Source organism: Lates calcarifer, linkage group LG21 (assembly GCF_001640805.2).
Source record: "Lates calcarifer isolate ASB-BC8 linkage group LG21, TLL_Latcal_v3, whole genome shotgun sequence".
NCBI classification, from domain to species: domain Eukaryota; kingdom Metazoa; phylum Chordata; class Actinopteri; family Centropomidae; genus Lates; species Lates calcarifer.
Window position 1 is genome coordinate 553,111 of NC_066853.1, and position 16,952 is coordinate 570,062.

General features: G+C 40.5%; 3 protein-coding genes and 2 pseudogenes across 3 annotated transcripts in view; all 5 read left to right on the forward strand.

The window, feature by feature from the left end:
* or55e1 (odorant receptor, family 55, subfamily E, member 1) overlaps nt 1-16,952 on the forward strand; it is a 134,693-nt gene that overhangs the window by 88,835 nt on the left and 28,906 nt on the right.
* Nucleotides 694-1,689, forward strand: LOC108902837 (olfactory receptor 52E8-like). Its single transcript, XM_018704850.1, is given in 2 exon segments — nt 694-1,103; nt 1,105-1,689. Coding segments are annotated over 2 exon segments (948 nt in total). The 5' UTR covers nt 694-740.
* Nucleotides 5,046-6,350, forward strand: LOC108902874 (olfactory receptor 52K1-like). The gene has a single exon (XM_018704884.1). It carries the CDS (start codon nt 5,140-5,142, stop codon nt 6,085-6,087), a length of 948 nt encoding a protein of 315 aa, XP_018560400.1. The 5' UTR covers nt 5,046-5,139; the 3' UTR covers nt 6,088-6,350.
* LOC108902836 (olfactory receptor 52N2-like) lies at nt 8,978-11,048 on the forward strand (annotated as a pseudogene).
* On the forward strand, nt 13,201-14,154 carry LOC108902835 (olfactory receptor 52K1-like; annotated as a pseudogene).

The following is a 16,952-nucleotide window of genomic DNA, read 5'->3' on the forward strand; positions in this document are numbered from 1 at the left end:
GGCATGATCTGGAAATGAGTGGCATTTAGAGTGGAATGAGTGGAAATGAGGGATCTTTAAACAAAATGAGACAATTTACTGCAGTTTCTCATGACTAAAAACGAACCCTGAAGATAATTGAAATACACTCATTTCTGTTAAAAACAGGACACCAACCCATTACTGTGACTGTTTTCAGTTTTATTTAAAGATTTTTAGGACACAGTAACAGATAGTAATAGGTAACTGGGGAATTAATGAACAACACTTCATAAACAAATGAAAAAAAGACAAAAAGTTGATCATTATTATTATTATATGAAAAATAATCACTATGTGATTGTCAGCTGATCATACAAACTTTATCAGAAAATTAAACTCATTATATACATATACATATATATATATATATTTAAAAATAGATTTCTTTATCCAGTTTTGCAACTGTGTTTCTCCATACTGTAAATCTACCATTTAGCCGTCTACTCTGTAAAGACAAGATCAGTTACATATTCATGGTCTGATTGTTTTAAGTTTTACAGATTGAAAATTTTATGATGCAAATTTGCAGATATTGTTGATACAAAGTTATATCAAATAATCTGACTCAATAACTTAGATTTTGTTGTTGACTGCCATTTCTTAGATACTTGTTATTTTGTCAGGCTACAAGACACCTTACAAGAACTAATCATTGTGTCTCTGTTTTCAGGCTTATTGAGCTAAAACCTTGGACCTGGAGGTTTTAGGAGGAAGGGAGGATGGACAACGTCTCCTCACACAAACACTTTATCCTCAATGGCTTCAATGAACTCGGAGCACTGAGGCCCGTCCTCTTCATCCCATTCTCCATCATGTTTGTTGTGTCACTGTCCGCAAACTCCCTGCTGCTGTATGTTGTCATTTCACAGAGAAGCCTCCACTCACCGATGTACATCCTCATTGCCGGCATTGCGTGCGTGGACCTGAGCTTCCCGGTGATCTTCGTCCCCAACATGTTGCTGAGCTTCTTGTTTGACTGGAGGGGAATCTCTCTGATTGGCTGTCTGGTTCAGATGTTCTTTATTCACTTTTTTGGAGCTTTTCAGTCCACGTTTTTGGCATGGATGGCACTGGACCGCTACTTTCGCCATCTGCACACCACTCTACTACCATGAACGCATGGCTTTACAAAAATTTCTCAAGTTTGTGATCCCTCTTGTGATCAGGAACATGTTCACAGTCTTGCTGGTTGTGACTTTGGCAGGAAGGTTGTCATTCTGCTTCAGAAACATGATAAATCACTGTTTCTGTGAGCACATGGCCTTGGTGGAGTTGGCCTGTGGAAGCACAGCCATCAACAGTCTTTTGGGGTTGATCTCAGTGTTCCTTGTCACTGTGGTTGATATCTTCATTACCATCATCTCTTACATCATCATTTTTAGGTCTGTCTTGACTTCAGGCAAATCAGGTCTCAAAGCTCTTCATACTTGTGTCACCCACATTATGGTCATCAGTGTCAGCCTGACCTTTGTACTCATTGCTTTCCTTTCTTATCGGATCAGAAACAATCTCCCTGCATCCATTCGAGTTTTCTTAAGCACCATGTACTCATTGTTCCCAAGCTGTTTCAATCCGATCATTTATGGGATCAGAACCAAAGAAATCCGACAGCACATCCTGAAGACACTGTCACGCTGTTGCTTTGTCCGAACTATGCCCCACTCTTGAGATGTAAAATATCTTTGTTACATGGAAAAGTAGATCATACATAAGTAATGACACTAAAAATATTTATTGTATGTCAAAATTATGCTAAACTAAGTCAAAATTATGACATACTATAGGTTGCCTAGTTTCTTCCTTTGGGGAAGACACCCATGAGGTGTCCTGATCAGATTCCCAAACTGCCTCAACTGGTTCCTTGTGATGTGAAGATCTTATCCATGAATGTCACAACAAGAGTGAAGATAAGGGACAACCCTGGCAGAGTCCAACTCCCATGTGCTGAAAATACAGACTCAGCTCTCACTTTTAGCTTCTCACTTATCAGGGGAAGCTGAGCAGCATGATGCCCTGATAACTGGAGCATATGTTCCAATCCCCCTTTTTGAATATTCAAACCTCCATGCCAGTAGCTTCCACCATGCAAGTACTAGTAATAGTCAACTGTCAAGCAAGACAGCCCAACAATGTCCCAAAACTCCAGCATGTAAGGGTTAGTTTCATCCACACCAAAGCGCCTTTCTACTTGGAAGCTTCTTAACTACCTCAGCAACCTCTGCTGGGCATATGGATGAAGCCCCTCATGAGACCCTGGTTCAGCGAAGCCTGAAATGCCTCCTTCTTCAGCCAGAGGACTTCCCTCACTGCAGGTACCCATTGGGTTAGTAGCTTCCACAATGGGTACCACAACAGCTTAGGCCAAAAATCGATCATCATCACATCTGCAGCCATATGTTTTGGATACTTGGAGATGAGCTGTCAACCAATCACCACCTTGTGTTGAGGTGGATCAGGTGGTGGAGGATGCTGCCAGACAGACCTGGTAAACCCAAATGTGTCATGAGGGTGAACTCCCATCTCTGGAGAAATTTGTCCTGTATCTCTGAGGAGACTAGAGTCATGTTAGGTTATGTGATGCTGTCAGGGTGGTAATTTAAGAGCATGCTTTTGGACACCAACAGTTAAGGAGGCCTTTTGGGCCTAGATCCTCCAAGGTCTCCTGAAGCAGCATCCAGGTACCAAGGACTGCAGCTCTGATAGGTGCTGAACTACAGAGAAGGACTTCTGGTTTGCCTCAGAGAGGTACTGGGGAACTGGCTGACAGCTGAGAGAGGTAAGGCAGTGCTTCAGCCAAGATGTTGTCTAGTTGTCACAATTTTTTAGCATTGTTTGGAGGACAGGGACATTGTCAGTGGACTGGCATATGGGAATAGTCATTTCCATTTCCAAAACGAAAGACTGGTGGTGGTGCTCCATTCAAACTGCTTAGGAATGTCTGAAGATGCACCACAAGGAACTGGAGAAAGTGTTTGGGTACCTGTGCTATCTTGCTTGGTCTGTTGCCACTGTTACTGGATCACCTGGATTAACAGTTTCACAATATGGATGGATGGAAAGAGATAACGAGTCAAACCCTTTATTTATTGCTTTATGGTTGGTTTTCAATCCAGAACTATTGTCTTAAATCTCATTGTGAGACGTCCATGAATGTCAGATTTAGTGTCCACATTATAGCCCACAACGTTACTATTGCTTTGTCCCTTCTGCTCTCTGGGATTTTCAGTCCATCATACCAACAGTATGATTTTTGTATTTTTGCAGCCAATGACAACATCAGACAGAGAGCATTAAGGTGGTGACACAGGGGTTCAGCAGGGACAGGAGCATGGACTACAGGAAGGTCTGGAGCTATTATCATCAACCCACAGACCTGGGACACATTTAGAGATAAACTCCCAAACAGCAAGTAAAATCTGCTGATTTCTTTTCTACAGAGCAGGACTGTCAGCAGCTCTTCATGTCTGATTTTCTGCTTCTAACAATCAGGCAGTAGGGGGAGATTATTTCAGAAATTTTCTTGTTGTCATATATCTTGATTGTAGTGATTTGATTTGTGACATTTCTAGAAAACAGTTAATTTCTGTCCCTCCAGCAGGTGAATCTGTTGATTAATTTCAGAAGCCAAACACCCTGACAAGAGATGAGCCACCTCTGCTCTTTGTGAGATTTGTTTGTGAGGTGACAAAGATGTTTCATGATGTTGATGCTGATGATTCAAAAAATATGTTTAAATGTTTACCATGAAAATATTACCATGATCAATAGACACTGGCAGGCCTAAAGTGAAAACAAGTTAAATTCTCTCTTTTGTTGGCTGGAATCATTTGATTGACCTCTGTATCTTTTCAGTGTGTTTTCAGTTCTCTCTTCAGTGTGAAACCAAACACCCTGGGGAGAGATGAGCCACCTCTTTTAATATTTTACCTTAAACACTGGTAGACTGTTGATTCATTTCAAAGTTAATAAATGAAGAGAAATGCTTTTACATTTCAAGAAAATATCATCATCACCAAAAGACTCTGATAGTCCTAAAGAGACAAGATAATCATTAGGAGTTTGGGTCTTATGTTATCATAGCAGATGTGTTGGGTTTTGCTGAATCTATCCAGAACATGTCCAGAATCTTGGAAGAGGTCACCACAGTCTGTTGTTCTCATGTTGCTGATCTTCCTACTATTGTTGTTGTGTTGTCAGAATACAGAACTATAGTTAATAACAGGGAGTTTGGTACAGTAGGAAGCTACTTGTTGCAGTCAACCTTTGGGCCTAACAAAAACCTGAAGTCATGACAAAGGCAACTGAGAGGAGTTGAGGAATATCAGGTGGAAGTAGATCTAATGGTCTGTTACAGTTTTTCAGTAGCTGTACACTGCACATGTTTCATGGTTCATCACACATTGTGGTATGGTCTGGAAAGGAGTGACAGGATCCTCAGACAAAATGAGGCAAATTTACTGCACTTCTTCATCAGTGAAAACCAACTGTGACTGTTTTTAACTTTATTTAAAATATGTTATTAGGACTCAGTGATAGACAGTAATAGATTTTTGGGGAAATAATGAACACTTCATAAACAAATGAAAAAAAGGTTAATCAGCTATTTGTCTGCCATCATGTTACAGATATATTTACATATAATTGCAGACATTTGATTATACATATTACATACATATTATACAAAATTATCATTGTCAGCAGATTATACTGTTTTCACTCTGGATTGTCAAACATTGCTGATATAAAACTGCACTTTATCAGAAACTCATTACACATACTATATATTTAACATTTATTTCTTTACTCAATTTTGTCATTGTGATTTTCTGTATTGTAAATCCATGGTTAATTGTCCTCGCTCTTAACATGACATCTATTAGATATTTTCATGATTTCATTCTTTTATGTTTTTCAGATTGTAAAGGTCTATGACGAAAATTTGCAAATATTACTGACATCAAGAAAGAAAGAAATAACATGACTTAATGGTTTTGATTTAGTTGTTTTGGCTGGCATTGCTTTCCTGTAAGGCATTTAACAGGAACTAATCATTGTCTCTCTGTTTTCAGGCTGACTGAGCTAAAACCTTGGACCTGGAGGTTTTAGGAGGAAGGGAGGATGTACAACGTCTCCTCACACAAACACTTTATCCTCAATGGCTTCAATGAACTTGGAGCACTGAGGCCTGTCCTCTTCATCCCATTCTCCATCATGTTCATTGTGTCACTGTTCGCAAACTCCCTGCTGATATACATCATCATTTCACAGAGAAGCCTCCACTCACCGATGTACATCCTCATCGCCAGCATGGCATTTGTGGACCTGAGCCTCCCGGTGTTTTATGTCCCAAACATGTTGCTGAGCTTCTTGTTTGACTGGAGGGAAATCTCTCTGATTGGCTGTCTGGTTCAGATGAACTTCATTCACTTTGTAGGATCTTTTCAGTCCACATTGCTGGTATGGATGGCTCTGGACCGTTATATTGCCATCTGCCAGCCATTATACTACCATGAACGCATGGCTTTACCAAGATTCCTCAAGTTTGTGATCCCTCTTGTGATCAGAAATGTGTTCATAGTCTTGTTGGTTGGGGCTTTGGCAGGAAGGTTGTCATTTTGCCTCAGAAACATGATAAACAACTGTTTCTGTGAGCACATGGCCTTGGTGGAGCTGGCCTGTGGAAGCACAGCCATCAACAGTCTGGTGGGGTTGATGTTTTTGTTCCTTGTTGTTGTGGTTGATTTCTTAATCATCACCACCTCTTATATCATCATATTCAGCTCTGTCCTGAGGTCAAGAACTTCAGGTGTCAAAGCTCTTCATACCTGTGTCACCCACATTATGGTCATCAGCACCAGCCTGACCATTGTACTTATCACCTCCCTGTCTTATCGGATCAGAAATTATCTCCCTGCATCCATTCAGGTTTTCCTCAGCACCATGAAGTTGTTATTCCCAGGCTGTTTCAACCCAATCATCTATGGGATTAGAACCAAAGAGATCCGACAGCACATCCTGAAGACACTATTGCGCTGTCGCCTTGTCCAGACTGTGCCCCGCTCTTAAGAAGTGAATAAAAATGTATAATGTGAAAGTAAAAGTTAAAGTACATCAAAAGTTAGTGACAAAAGGCAAAATAATCATGGTAGGTATAAATTATGATTCACTGAGTCAAAATCATGAGATACTGTAGTCTCTACCCAGGATGAGAGGTGCCAGCCAGGAATGGTGCTACAACACAATCCATCAATCCATCAGTACACTTCCTTCCTGTTATCTGGCGTCAGGTCATGGCAACAACAGACAAAGAGGGGTATTCAGATGCTCTACAGCCCAGGACCTTTTCCAGCTCTTCCTTGGGGAGTTCCAGGACTTCCCAGGCCAACTGGGATATGTTGTCCTTCCAGCAAGTTCTGGGTCTACCCTGGGGTCTTCTCTCAGTTGGATGTGCCATGTGTATCTGCAATCTCATTCTTTCATCCACTAACTCCATGAGAGTTGAAACATAGATCAACTGGTACATCCTACCCTCACTCTTGAACAAGACTCCAAGTTTCTTAAACTTCATCAATTTAAGCAGCAACTCATCCCTAACCAGGATGAAGAAATTCACTATTTTCTTGCAGAGAACCATGGCCTCAGATTTGGAGGTACTGACCCTGAACCATGAATATCACAAATAGGATCGAGTCCAACACCCACTGAAAAAGTGTTGCATCAAGAATACAGGCACAACTCTCACTTCGGTTGTACAAGGACATCAGACTCTTCCTCCTCCACAGAGTGCATGTTGGTTTTCAGTGTTGTTTAGAAGTCAGGGTCATTGTCTGTGGACTAGCAAATGGGCATGTTGATTACCATTTACAAAAGAGAGGCAGTGGTGAAATAAATCCAACGTTGTGGTTCAATCAGCTGATTAGGATGCCTTCTGATTTTATTTGGCAGAAATGTAAATTCTCATACTTTTGATTTAAAGGGTTGTACTTAAGTCTAAGGTCTGAAAATGTCATTTTAAATGTAGTGATTTTGATTGAGCCAAGAAAAAGTTCTGTTCAATCAGCTGACTGTAACTCCCAGGACAGTCCACTGCTGATTAGTAACACCAGGGTCATCTCTGTAACCTAAAGACCACGCCGTAATTTCACATTTTGTTCAATCCCAGATTGCAGTTTATGAAAACTTTTGTTGTCAATCCAAAACAATGGTCTTAGGTCTCATTGTGAGTCATTGCTCGCTGAGATTTTCAGTCCATCACACCAACAGTGTGACGAGGTATTGGACTTTGTCTCTGCAGCCAATAAGAACATCAGACAGAGAATATTAAAGTGTTGAGTCAACTGTTTCAGCAAGGACATCAGCTGATATCATCGACCTGCAGACCTGGAACACATTTAGAGACAAACTCCCAAACACCACCAACAAGTAAAACTGCTGATTTCTACAGAGCTGAACTGTCAGCAGCTCTACATGTTTAACTTTTCATGTTTGAGTCCTGAAACCTGATTTTCCTCAGACCACTGCAACAATCAGACAGTGTAGGAGGATTATCAGACATTTTCTTTATTGTCGTATATTTTGATTGTAGTGATTTGATTTGTGACATATCTAGTTAAATTTCTCTTTTCACTAGCCCAATCTTTTGATTGACTTCTGTGTGTCTTCAGTTCTCTCTTCAGTGTGAAACCAAACACCCTGGGGAGAGATGAGCCACCTCTGCTCTTTGTGAGGTTTGTCTGGGATTTCTTTTTCCCAAAAAGTGCATCATTGTGTTTTTGCTGTTGATTAATTTCAAAGTTACTGAATAGAAGAAAAATACTACAGGAAACATCACCAAAACTGATTGGCCTAAGAGACATGATAATCATTAGGAGTTTGGGTCGTATGTTATCATAGTAGACGTGTTCTTTTTTCTGATGAATATATCCAGAGTATGTCCAGAATCTTGGTAGGTGTCACCACAGAGTCTGTTGTTCTTATGTTGCTGATATTCTTCCTACTAATGTTGAAGTGTTGACTGCTCCTTTTTTCTGTTAATCAAAGTACAGATCTATAGTTAATACCAGCGAGTTTGGTACAGTAGGAAGCTAATTGTTGCAGCCAACCTTTGGGCCTAACAGAAGTTGCAAAATGTTTAGAAAATCTGAAGTTATGTTTTTCAGTAGCTGTACACTGCACGTTTCATGATTTGATTGAAACATCATCTTGGCATATTGTCGAAATAAGAGACAGGATCAGACAAAATGAGGCAAATCACTGCACTTGTTCATCACTAAAAACCAACCATGACAATAATTGAAATAAGTTCATCTCTGTCAAAAACGGGACTGATTTCAACTCACTACTGTGAAGGTTTTTAACTTCATTTAAAATATGTTTTTAGGACTCAGTAATAGACAGTAAAAAATTAGCGAGGAAGTAATGAACAACATTTCATAAACAAATGAAGAAAAGACAAAAAACTAAATCAGTCATGTGTTTGCAATCATGGTACAGTTACATTCATGTATAATTGCAGACATTTGATTAAACCATTAAAAAAAACATCATTATGTGATTGTCAGAAGATCATACTCTGTTTTCACACTGGATTATCAAACATTACAAATGCAAAACAGTCAGAAACAGTTTAAATCATTATAGATGTTATATATTTATTATTCCTGTTCTCAGTTTTGTTATTGTGTTTCTCCATATTGTAAATCTATGGTTTAGCTGTCTACTCCTTAATTAGATTTTTGTATTTTTTGCAAAGACCTATTTGTGATATTTCTTATATGGAGCTTTATAAATGAAACTGATTTAACAAACTCCAAACCTGTGGTTTGAATTTTGGTGGTGGGCTGCTGTACTGTTTAAACGACCACTCCTACAGTTATTTTGTCTTACAGAAAATAATCATTGTGTCTGTTTCCAGGCTGATTAAACTAAAACCCTGGATCAGGAGGTTTTAGCAGGAAGGGAGGATGGACAACGTCTCCTCACACAAACACTTCATCCTCAATGGCTTCAATGAACTTGGAGCACTGAGGCCCGTCCTCTTCGTCCCATTCTCCATCATGTTTGTTGTGTCACTGTCAGCCAACTCCCTGCTGCTGTATGTTGTCATTTCACAGAGAAGCCTCCACTCACCGATGTGCATCCTCATTGCCGGCATGGCATTTGTGGACCTGAGCCTCCCGGTGTTTTTTGTCCCTAACATGTTGCTGAGCTTCTTGTTTGACTGGAGGGGAATCTCTCTGATTGGCTGTCTGGTTCAGATGTTCCTCATTCACTTTGTAGGATCTTTTCAGTCCACATTGCTGGTATGGATGGCGCTGGACCGCTACTTTGCCATCTGTACACCACTTTACTACCATGAACGCATGGCTTTACCAAGATTCCTCAAGTTTGTGATCCCGCTTGTGATCAGAAACATCCTCATGATCACAGTGTTTGTGAGTTTAGCAGGAACATTGTCATTCTGTGCTTCAAATGTGATAAACCACTGTTTCTGTGAGCACATGGCCTTGGTGGAGCTGGCCTGTGGAAAAACTGCCATCAACAGCCTGGTGGGGTTGATCTCAGTGTTCCTCATCCCTGTAGCTGACGTCATCTTTAGTACTATCTCCTATGTGGTGATATTCAGGTCTGTGCTGAAATCCGGTACATCAGGCATCAAAGCACTTGATACTTGTATCACCCACATTATGGTCATGGTCATCAGTCCTGATTGTGGCACTTATTGCTTTCCTGTCATATCGGATCAGAAATGGTCTCCCTGTAGCCGTTCGTGTTTTCTTCAGCACCATGTACCTGCTGTTCCCGAGCTGTTTCAACCCGATCATCTATGGCATCAGGACCACTGAGATCCGAAAGCACATCCTGAGGAAGCTGATGTTCTGTCACTTTGTCCAAACTGTGCCCCATGCTTAAGAAATCAAAGAACAATCTGTAATCTTTGGCAAAAAATAGATTAGAAATTAGTAATGATTAAAATGAAATGCTAATGGTACATGAAAATGATGATACACTAATTCAATATTGTGGTATGCTTTCAACCAATCACCATCTTGTGTTGAGGTAGATCAGGTGGTGGGGGAGGCTGCCAGACAGACATGGTAAACCTAAATGTGTTATGAAGGTGAACGGCGGATGTCTGGCTGAGGCCATTTACAGCAGGTTCTTCAACTCCCACCTCTGGAAGATTATTTCCTTCATCCCTGGGGAGAGTGGGTCCATGGAGCATGCCATGTTCAAAGTCTCTTCATGGAGGCGACTGTTTAGACCTGTGTTTAGGTTATGTGTGGCTGTCAGGGTGGCAATTTGAGAACATGCTGGTGAACACCAGCGGTGAAGGAAGCCTTTTCAGCATGGATTGTCCAGCACCTCCTGAAGCAATTTCCAGGTATCAAAAGTCCACAGCTGCAGCCACGATAGATGCCAAACAAAAGAGAAAGATGCTTGTTTTGCCTCAGTGAGTTTTTGGTGAACCCAGGAAGATAAGGCAGAGCTTCACCCAGGATCTATAAGGACCTGCTGCACTTCAGTGGGGTTACTGTGTGTTACTGGAAGTGAAATTTGAGAGAGCTTCTACACACAATCGACATATCCTCTGTGGAAGGGGCAGGGTTAGAGGACTTAGGGAAAGCTTGATCCATTCCTCTGGCAGAAGTCACTGATGTAGTTAAAAGCTCTGCAGCGGCAAGGCCCCAGACAATGTGAGCCAGACTAACTCTGAAAGCAGTCTAGATACAGATCACATTTTCAAACCAAGTGAAAACAGAGTGTTAGAGACAGGTTGAGAAGCTGTTGCTGCTCTTTCATGTTGAAAGGAGTCCATTATGGTGGTTTCAGCAACCAATTAGGATGCCTCCTGGCAGATTGGCTTTAAAGGTTTTCTGGCCATGCCCAACTAGAAGGGGATCCTGGGGCACATGTAGAGCATGCCGGAGAGCTTGACAACATCTGAGGATCCACCATGAGGAACTAGAGAAAGCGACTGGTCAGAAGAATATCTGGGTCACATTCCTTGGGCTGCTGCCACTGTTACTGTGACCTGGATTAACAGTTTGAAAATATTGATGGATGTTGTGAGATAGTGAGTCAAACTTTTGACTTACTGTTCCTTAATTCTCATTTATAAAGTAATGCTTTTTTTTTTCATTGGTCAAAAATGTAGATTCACATAGTTTTGACTTGACTTTTAACTTCACTCTACAGTCTGACAATTTCATCTTAAAAGTAATGACTGACTTTGGGTTTAGTGATCTAGCAGACAAATAAAAAGTTCTGTTGAATCAACTGACTGTAACTCCCAGGACAGTCCACTGACTGATTAGTATCCCACTGGCATATCTGTAACCTAAAGGCCCCTCCATGATTTGATATTTTGTTCAGTCCCAGGCTAAAGTTTATGAAAACTTTTGTTGTCAATCCAAAGCAATGGTCTTAGGTCTCATTGTGAATCATTGCTCACTGGGATTTTCAGTCCGTCACACCAACAGTGTGACGAGGTATTGGACTTTGTCTCTGCAGCCAATAAGAACATCAGACAGAATATTAAAGTGCTGAGTCAACTGTTTCAGCAAGGACATCAGCTGATATCATCGACCTGCAGACCTGGAACACATTTAGAGACAACTCCCAAACACCAACAAGTAAAACTGCTGATTTCTACAGAGCTGAACTGTCAGCAGCTCTACATGTTTAACTTTTCATGTTTGAGTCCTGAAACCTGATTTTCCTCAGACCAGTGCAACAGTCAGACAGTGTAGGAGGATTATCAGACATTTTCTTTATTGTCATATATTTTGATTGTAATGATTTGATTTGTGACATATCTAGTTAAATTTCTCTTTTCACTAGCCCAATCTTTTGATTGACTTCTGTGTGTCTTCAGTTCTCTCTTCAGTGTGAAACCAAACACCCTGGGGAGAGATGAGCCACCTCTGCTCTTTGTGAGGTTTGTCTGGGATTTCTTTTTCCCAAAAAGTGCATCATTGTGTTTTTGCTGTCGATTAATTTCAAAGTTACTGAATAGAAGAAAAATACTACAGGAAACATCACCAAAACTGATTGGCCTAAGAGACATGATAATCATTAGGAGTTTGGGTCGTATGTTATCATAGTAGACGTGTTCTTTTTTCTGATGAATATATCCAGAGTATGTCCAGAATCTTGGTAGGTGTCACCACAGAGTCTGTTGTTCTTATGTTGCTGATATTCTTCCTACTAATGTTGAAGTGTTGACTGCTCCTTTTTTCTGTTAATCAAAGTACAGATCTATAGTTAATACCAGCGAGTTTGGTACAGTAGGAAGCTAATTGTTGCAGCCAACCTTTGGGCCTAACAGAAGTTGCAAAATGTTTAGAAAATCTGAAGTTATGTTTTTCAGTAGCTGTACACTGCACGTTTCATGATTTGATTGAAACATCATCTTGGCATATTGTCGAAATAAGAGACAGGATCAGACAAAATGAGGCAAATCACTGCACTTGTTCATCACTAAAAACCAACCATGACAATAATTGAAATAAGTTCATCTCTGTCAAAAACGGGACTGATTTCAACTCACTACTGTGAAGGTTTTTAACTTCATTTAAAATATGTTTTTAGGACTCAGTAATAGACAGTAAAAAATTAGCGAGGAAGTAATGAACAACATTTCATAAACAAATGAAGAAAAGACAAAAAACTAAATCAGTTATGTGTTTGCAATCATGGTACAGTTACATTCATGTATAATTGCAGACATTTGATTAAACTATTAAAAAAAACATCATTATGTGATTGTCAGAAGATCATACTCTGTTTTCACACTGGATTATCAAACATTACAAATGCAAAACAGTCAGAAACAGTTTAAATCATTATAGATGTTATATATTTATTATTCCTGTTCTCAGTTTTGTTATTGTGTTTCTCCATATTGTAAATCTATGGTTTAGCTGTCTACTCCTTAATTAGATTTTTGTATTTTTTGCAAAGACCTATTTGTGATATTTCTTATATGGAGCTTTATAAATGAAACTGATTTAACAAACTCCAAACCTGTGGTTTGAATTTTGGTGGTGGGCTGCTATACTGTTTAAACGACCACTCCTACAGTTATTTTGTCTTACAGAAAATAATCATTGTGTCTCTGTTTCCAGGCTGATTAAACTAAAACCCTGGATCAGGAGGTTTTAGCAGGAAGGGAGGATGGACAACGTCTCCTCACACAAACACTTCATCCTCAATGGCTTCAATGAACTCGGAGCACTGAGGCCCGTCCTCTTCGTCCCATTCTCCATCATGTTTGTTGTGTCACTGTCAGCCAACTCCCTGCTGCTGTATGTTGTCATTTCACAGAGAAGCCTCCACTCACCGATGTGCATCCTCATTGCCGGCAAGGCATTTGTAGCCCTGAGCATCCCACTGTTCTTCGTCCCCAACATGTTGCTGAGCTTCTTGTTTGACTGGAGGGGAATCTCTCTGATTGGCTGTCTGGTTCAGATGTTCCTCATTCACTTTGTAGGATCTTTTCAGTCCACATTGCTGGTATGGATGGCGACTGGACCGCTACTTTGCCATCTGTACACCACTCTACTACCATGAACATATGGCTTTACCAAGATTCCTCAAGTTTGTGATCCCGCTTGTGATCAGAAACATCCTCATGATCACAGTGTTAGTGAGTTTAGCAGGAACATTGTCATTCTGTGCTTCAAATGTGATAAACCACTGTTTCTGTGAGCACATGGCCTTGGTGGAGCTGGCCTGTGGAAAAACTGCCATCAACAGCCTGGTGGGGTTACTGACTGTGTTCCTCATCCCTGTAGCTGACGTCATCTTTAGTACTATCTCCTATGTGGTGATATTCAGGTCTGTGCTGAAATCCGGTACATCAGGCATCAAAGCACTTGATACTTGTATCACCCACATTATGGTCATGGTCATCAGCCTGATTGTGGCACTTATTGCTTTCCTGTCGTATCGGATCAGAAGTGGTCTTCCCTGTAGCCGTACTGTGGTTTCCTTCAGCACCATGTATACTGCTGTTCCCGAGCTGTTTCAACCCGATCATCTACGGCATCAGGACCACTGAGATCCGAAAAGCACATCCTGAGGAAGCTGATGTTCTGTCACTTTGTCCAAACTGTGCCCCATGCTTAAGAAACCAAAGAACAATCTGTAATCTTTGGCAAAAAATAGATTAGAAATTAGTAATGATTAAAATGAAATGCTAATGGTACATGAAAATGATGATACACTAATTCAATATTGTGGTATGCTTTCAACCAATCACCATCTTGTGTTGAGGTAGATCAGGTGGTGGGGGAGGCTGCCAGACAGACATGGTAAACCTAAATGTGTTATGAAGGTGAACGGCGGATGTCTGGCTGAGGCCATTTACAGCAGGTTCTTCAACTCCCACCTCTGGAAGATTATTTCCTTCATCCCTGGGGAGAGTGGGTCCATGGAGCATGCCATGTTCAAAGTCTCTTCATGGAGGCGACTGTTTAGACCTGTGTTTAGGTTATGTGTGGCTGTCAGGGTGGCAATTTGAGAACATGCTGGTGAACACCAGCGGTGAAGGAAGCCTTTTCAGCATGGATTGTCCAGCACCTCCTGAAGCAATTTCCAGGTATCAAAAGTCCACAGCTGCAGCCACGATAGATGCCAAACAAAAGAGAAAGATGCTTGTTTTGCCTCAGTGAGTTTTTGGTGAACCCAGGAAGATAAGGCAGAGCTTCACCCAGGATCTATAAGGACCTGCTGCACTTCAGTGGGGTTACTGTGTGTTACTGGAAGTGAAATTTGAGAGAGCTTCTACACACAATCGACATATCCTCTGTGGAAGGGGCAGGGTTAGAGGACTTAGGGAAAGCTTGATCCATTCCTCTGGCAGAAGTCACTGATGTAGTTAAAAGCTCTGCAGCGGCAAGGCCCCAGACAATGTGAGCCAGACTAACTCTGAAAGCAGTCTAGATACAGATCACATTTTCAAACCAAGTGAAAACAGAGTGTTAGAGACAGGTTGAGAAGCTGTTGCTGCTCTTTCATGTTGAAAGGAGTCCATTATGGTGGTTTCAGCAACCAATTAGGATGCCTCCTGGCAGATTGGCTTTAAAGGTTTTCTGGCCATGCCCAACTAGAAGGGGATCCTGGGGCACATGTAGAGCATGCCGGAGAGCTTGACAACATCTGAGGATCCACCATGAGGAACTAGAGAAAGCGACTGGTCAGAAGAATATCTGGGTCACATTCCTTGGGCTGCTGCCACTGTTACTGTGACCTGGATTAACAGTTTGAAAATATTGATGGATGTTGGGAGATAGTGAGTCAAACTTTTGACTTACTGTTCCTTAATTCTCATTTATAAAGTAATGCTTTTTTTTTTTTCATTGGTCAAAAATGTAGATTCACATAGTTTTGACTTGACTTTTAACTTCACTCTACAGTCTGACAATTTCATCTTAAAAGTAATGACTGACTTTGGGTTTAGTGATCTAGCAGACAAATAAAAAGTTCTGTTGAATCAACTGACTGTAACTCCCAGGACAGTCCACTGCTGATTAGTATCCCACTGGCATATCTGTAACCTAAAGGCCCCTCCATGATTTGATATTTTGTTCAGTCCCAGGACTAAAGTTTATGAAAACTTTTGTTGTCAATCCAAAACAATGGTCTTAGGTCTCATTGTGAGTCATTGCTCACTGGGATTTTCAGTCCGTCACACCAACAGTGTGACGAGGTATTGGACTTTGTCTCTGCAGCCAATAAGGGCATCAGACAGAGAATATTAAAGTGCTGAGTCAACTGTTTCAGCAAGGACATCAGCTGATATCATCGACCTGCAGACCTGGAACACATTTAGAGACAAACTCCCAAACACCAACAAGTAAAACCTGCTGATTTCTTCAGAGCTGAACTGTCAGCAGCTCTACATGTTTAACTTTTCATGTTTGAGTCTTGAAACCTGATTTTCCTCAGACCAGTGCAACAGTCAGACAGTGTAGGAGGATTATCAGACATTTTCTTTATTGTCATATGTCTTGATTGTAGTGATTTGATCTGTGACATTTCTGTGAAAACAAGTTAAATTCTCTCTTTTGTTGGCTGGAATCATTTGATTGACCTCTGTATCTTTTCAGTGTGTCTTCAGTTCTCTCTTCAGTGTGAAACCAAACACCCTGGGGAGAGATGAGCCACCTCTGCTCTTTGTGAGGTTTGTCTGGGATTTCTTTTTCCCAAAAAGTGCATCATTGTGTTTTTGCTGTTGATTAATTTCAAAGTTACTGAATAGAAGAAAAATACTACAGGAAACATCACCAAAACTGATTGGCCTAAGAGACATGATAATCATTAGGAGTTTGGGTCGTATGTTATCATAGTAGACGTGTTCTTTTTTCTGATGAATATATCCAGAGTATGTCCAGAATCTTGGTAGGTGTCACCACAGAGTCTGTTGTTCTTATGTTGCTGATATTCTTCCTACTAATGTTGAAGTGTTGACTGCTCCTTTTTTCTGTTAATCAAAGTACAGATCTATAGTTAATACCAGCGAGTTTGGTACAGTAGGAAGCTAATTGTTGCAGCCAACCTTTGGGCCTAACAGAAGTTGCAAAATGTTTAGAAAATCTGAAGTTATGTTTTTCAGTAGCTGTACACTGCACGTTTCATGATTTGATTGAAACATCATCTTGGCATATTGTCGAAATAAGAGACAGGATCAGACAAAATGAGGCAAATCACTGCACTTGTTCATCACTAAAAACCAACCATGACAATAATTGAAATAAGTTCATCTCTGTCAAAAACGGGACTGATTTCAACTCACTACTGTGAAGGTTTTTAACTTCATTTAAAATATGTTTTTAGGACTCAGTAATAGACAGTAAAAAAATTAGCGAGGAAGTAATGAACAACATTTCATAAACAAATGAAGAAAAGACAAAAAACTAAATCAG

Excerpts from the sequence above, each read along its gene's own strand:
- LOC108902874 (XM_018704884.1), top strand. The coding sequence starts at position 5,140 with ATGTACAACGTCTCCTCACACAAACACTTTATCCTCAATGGCTTCAAT.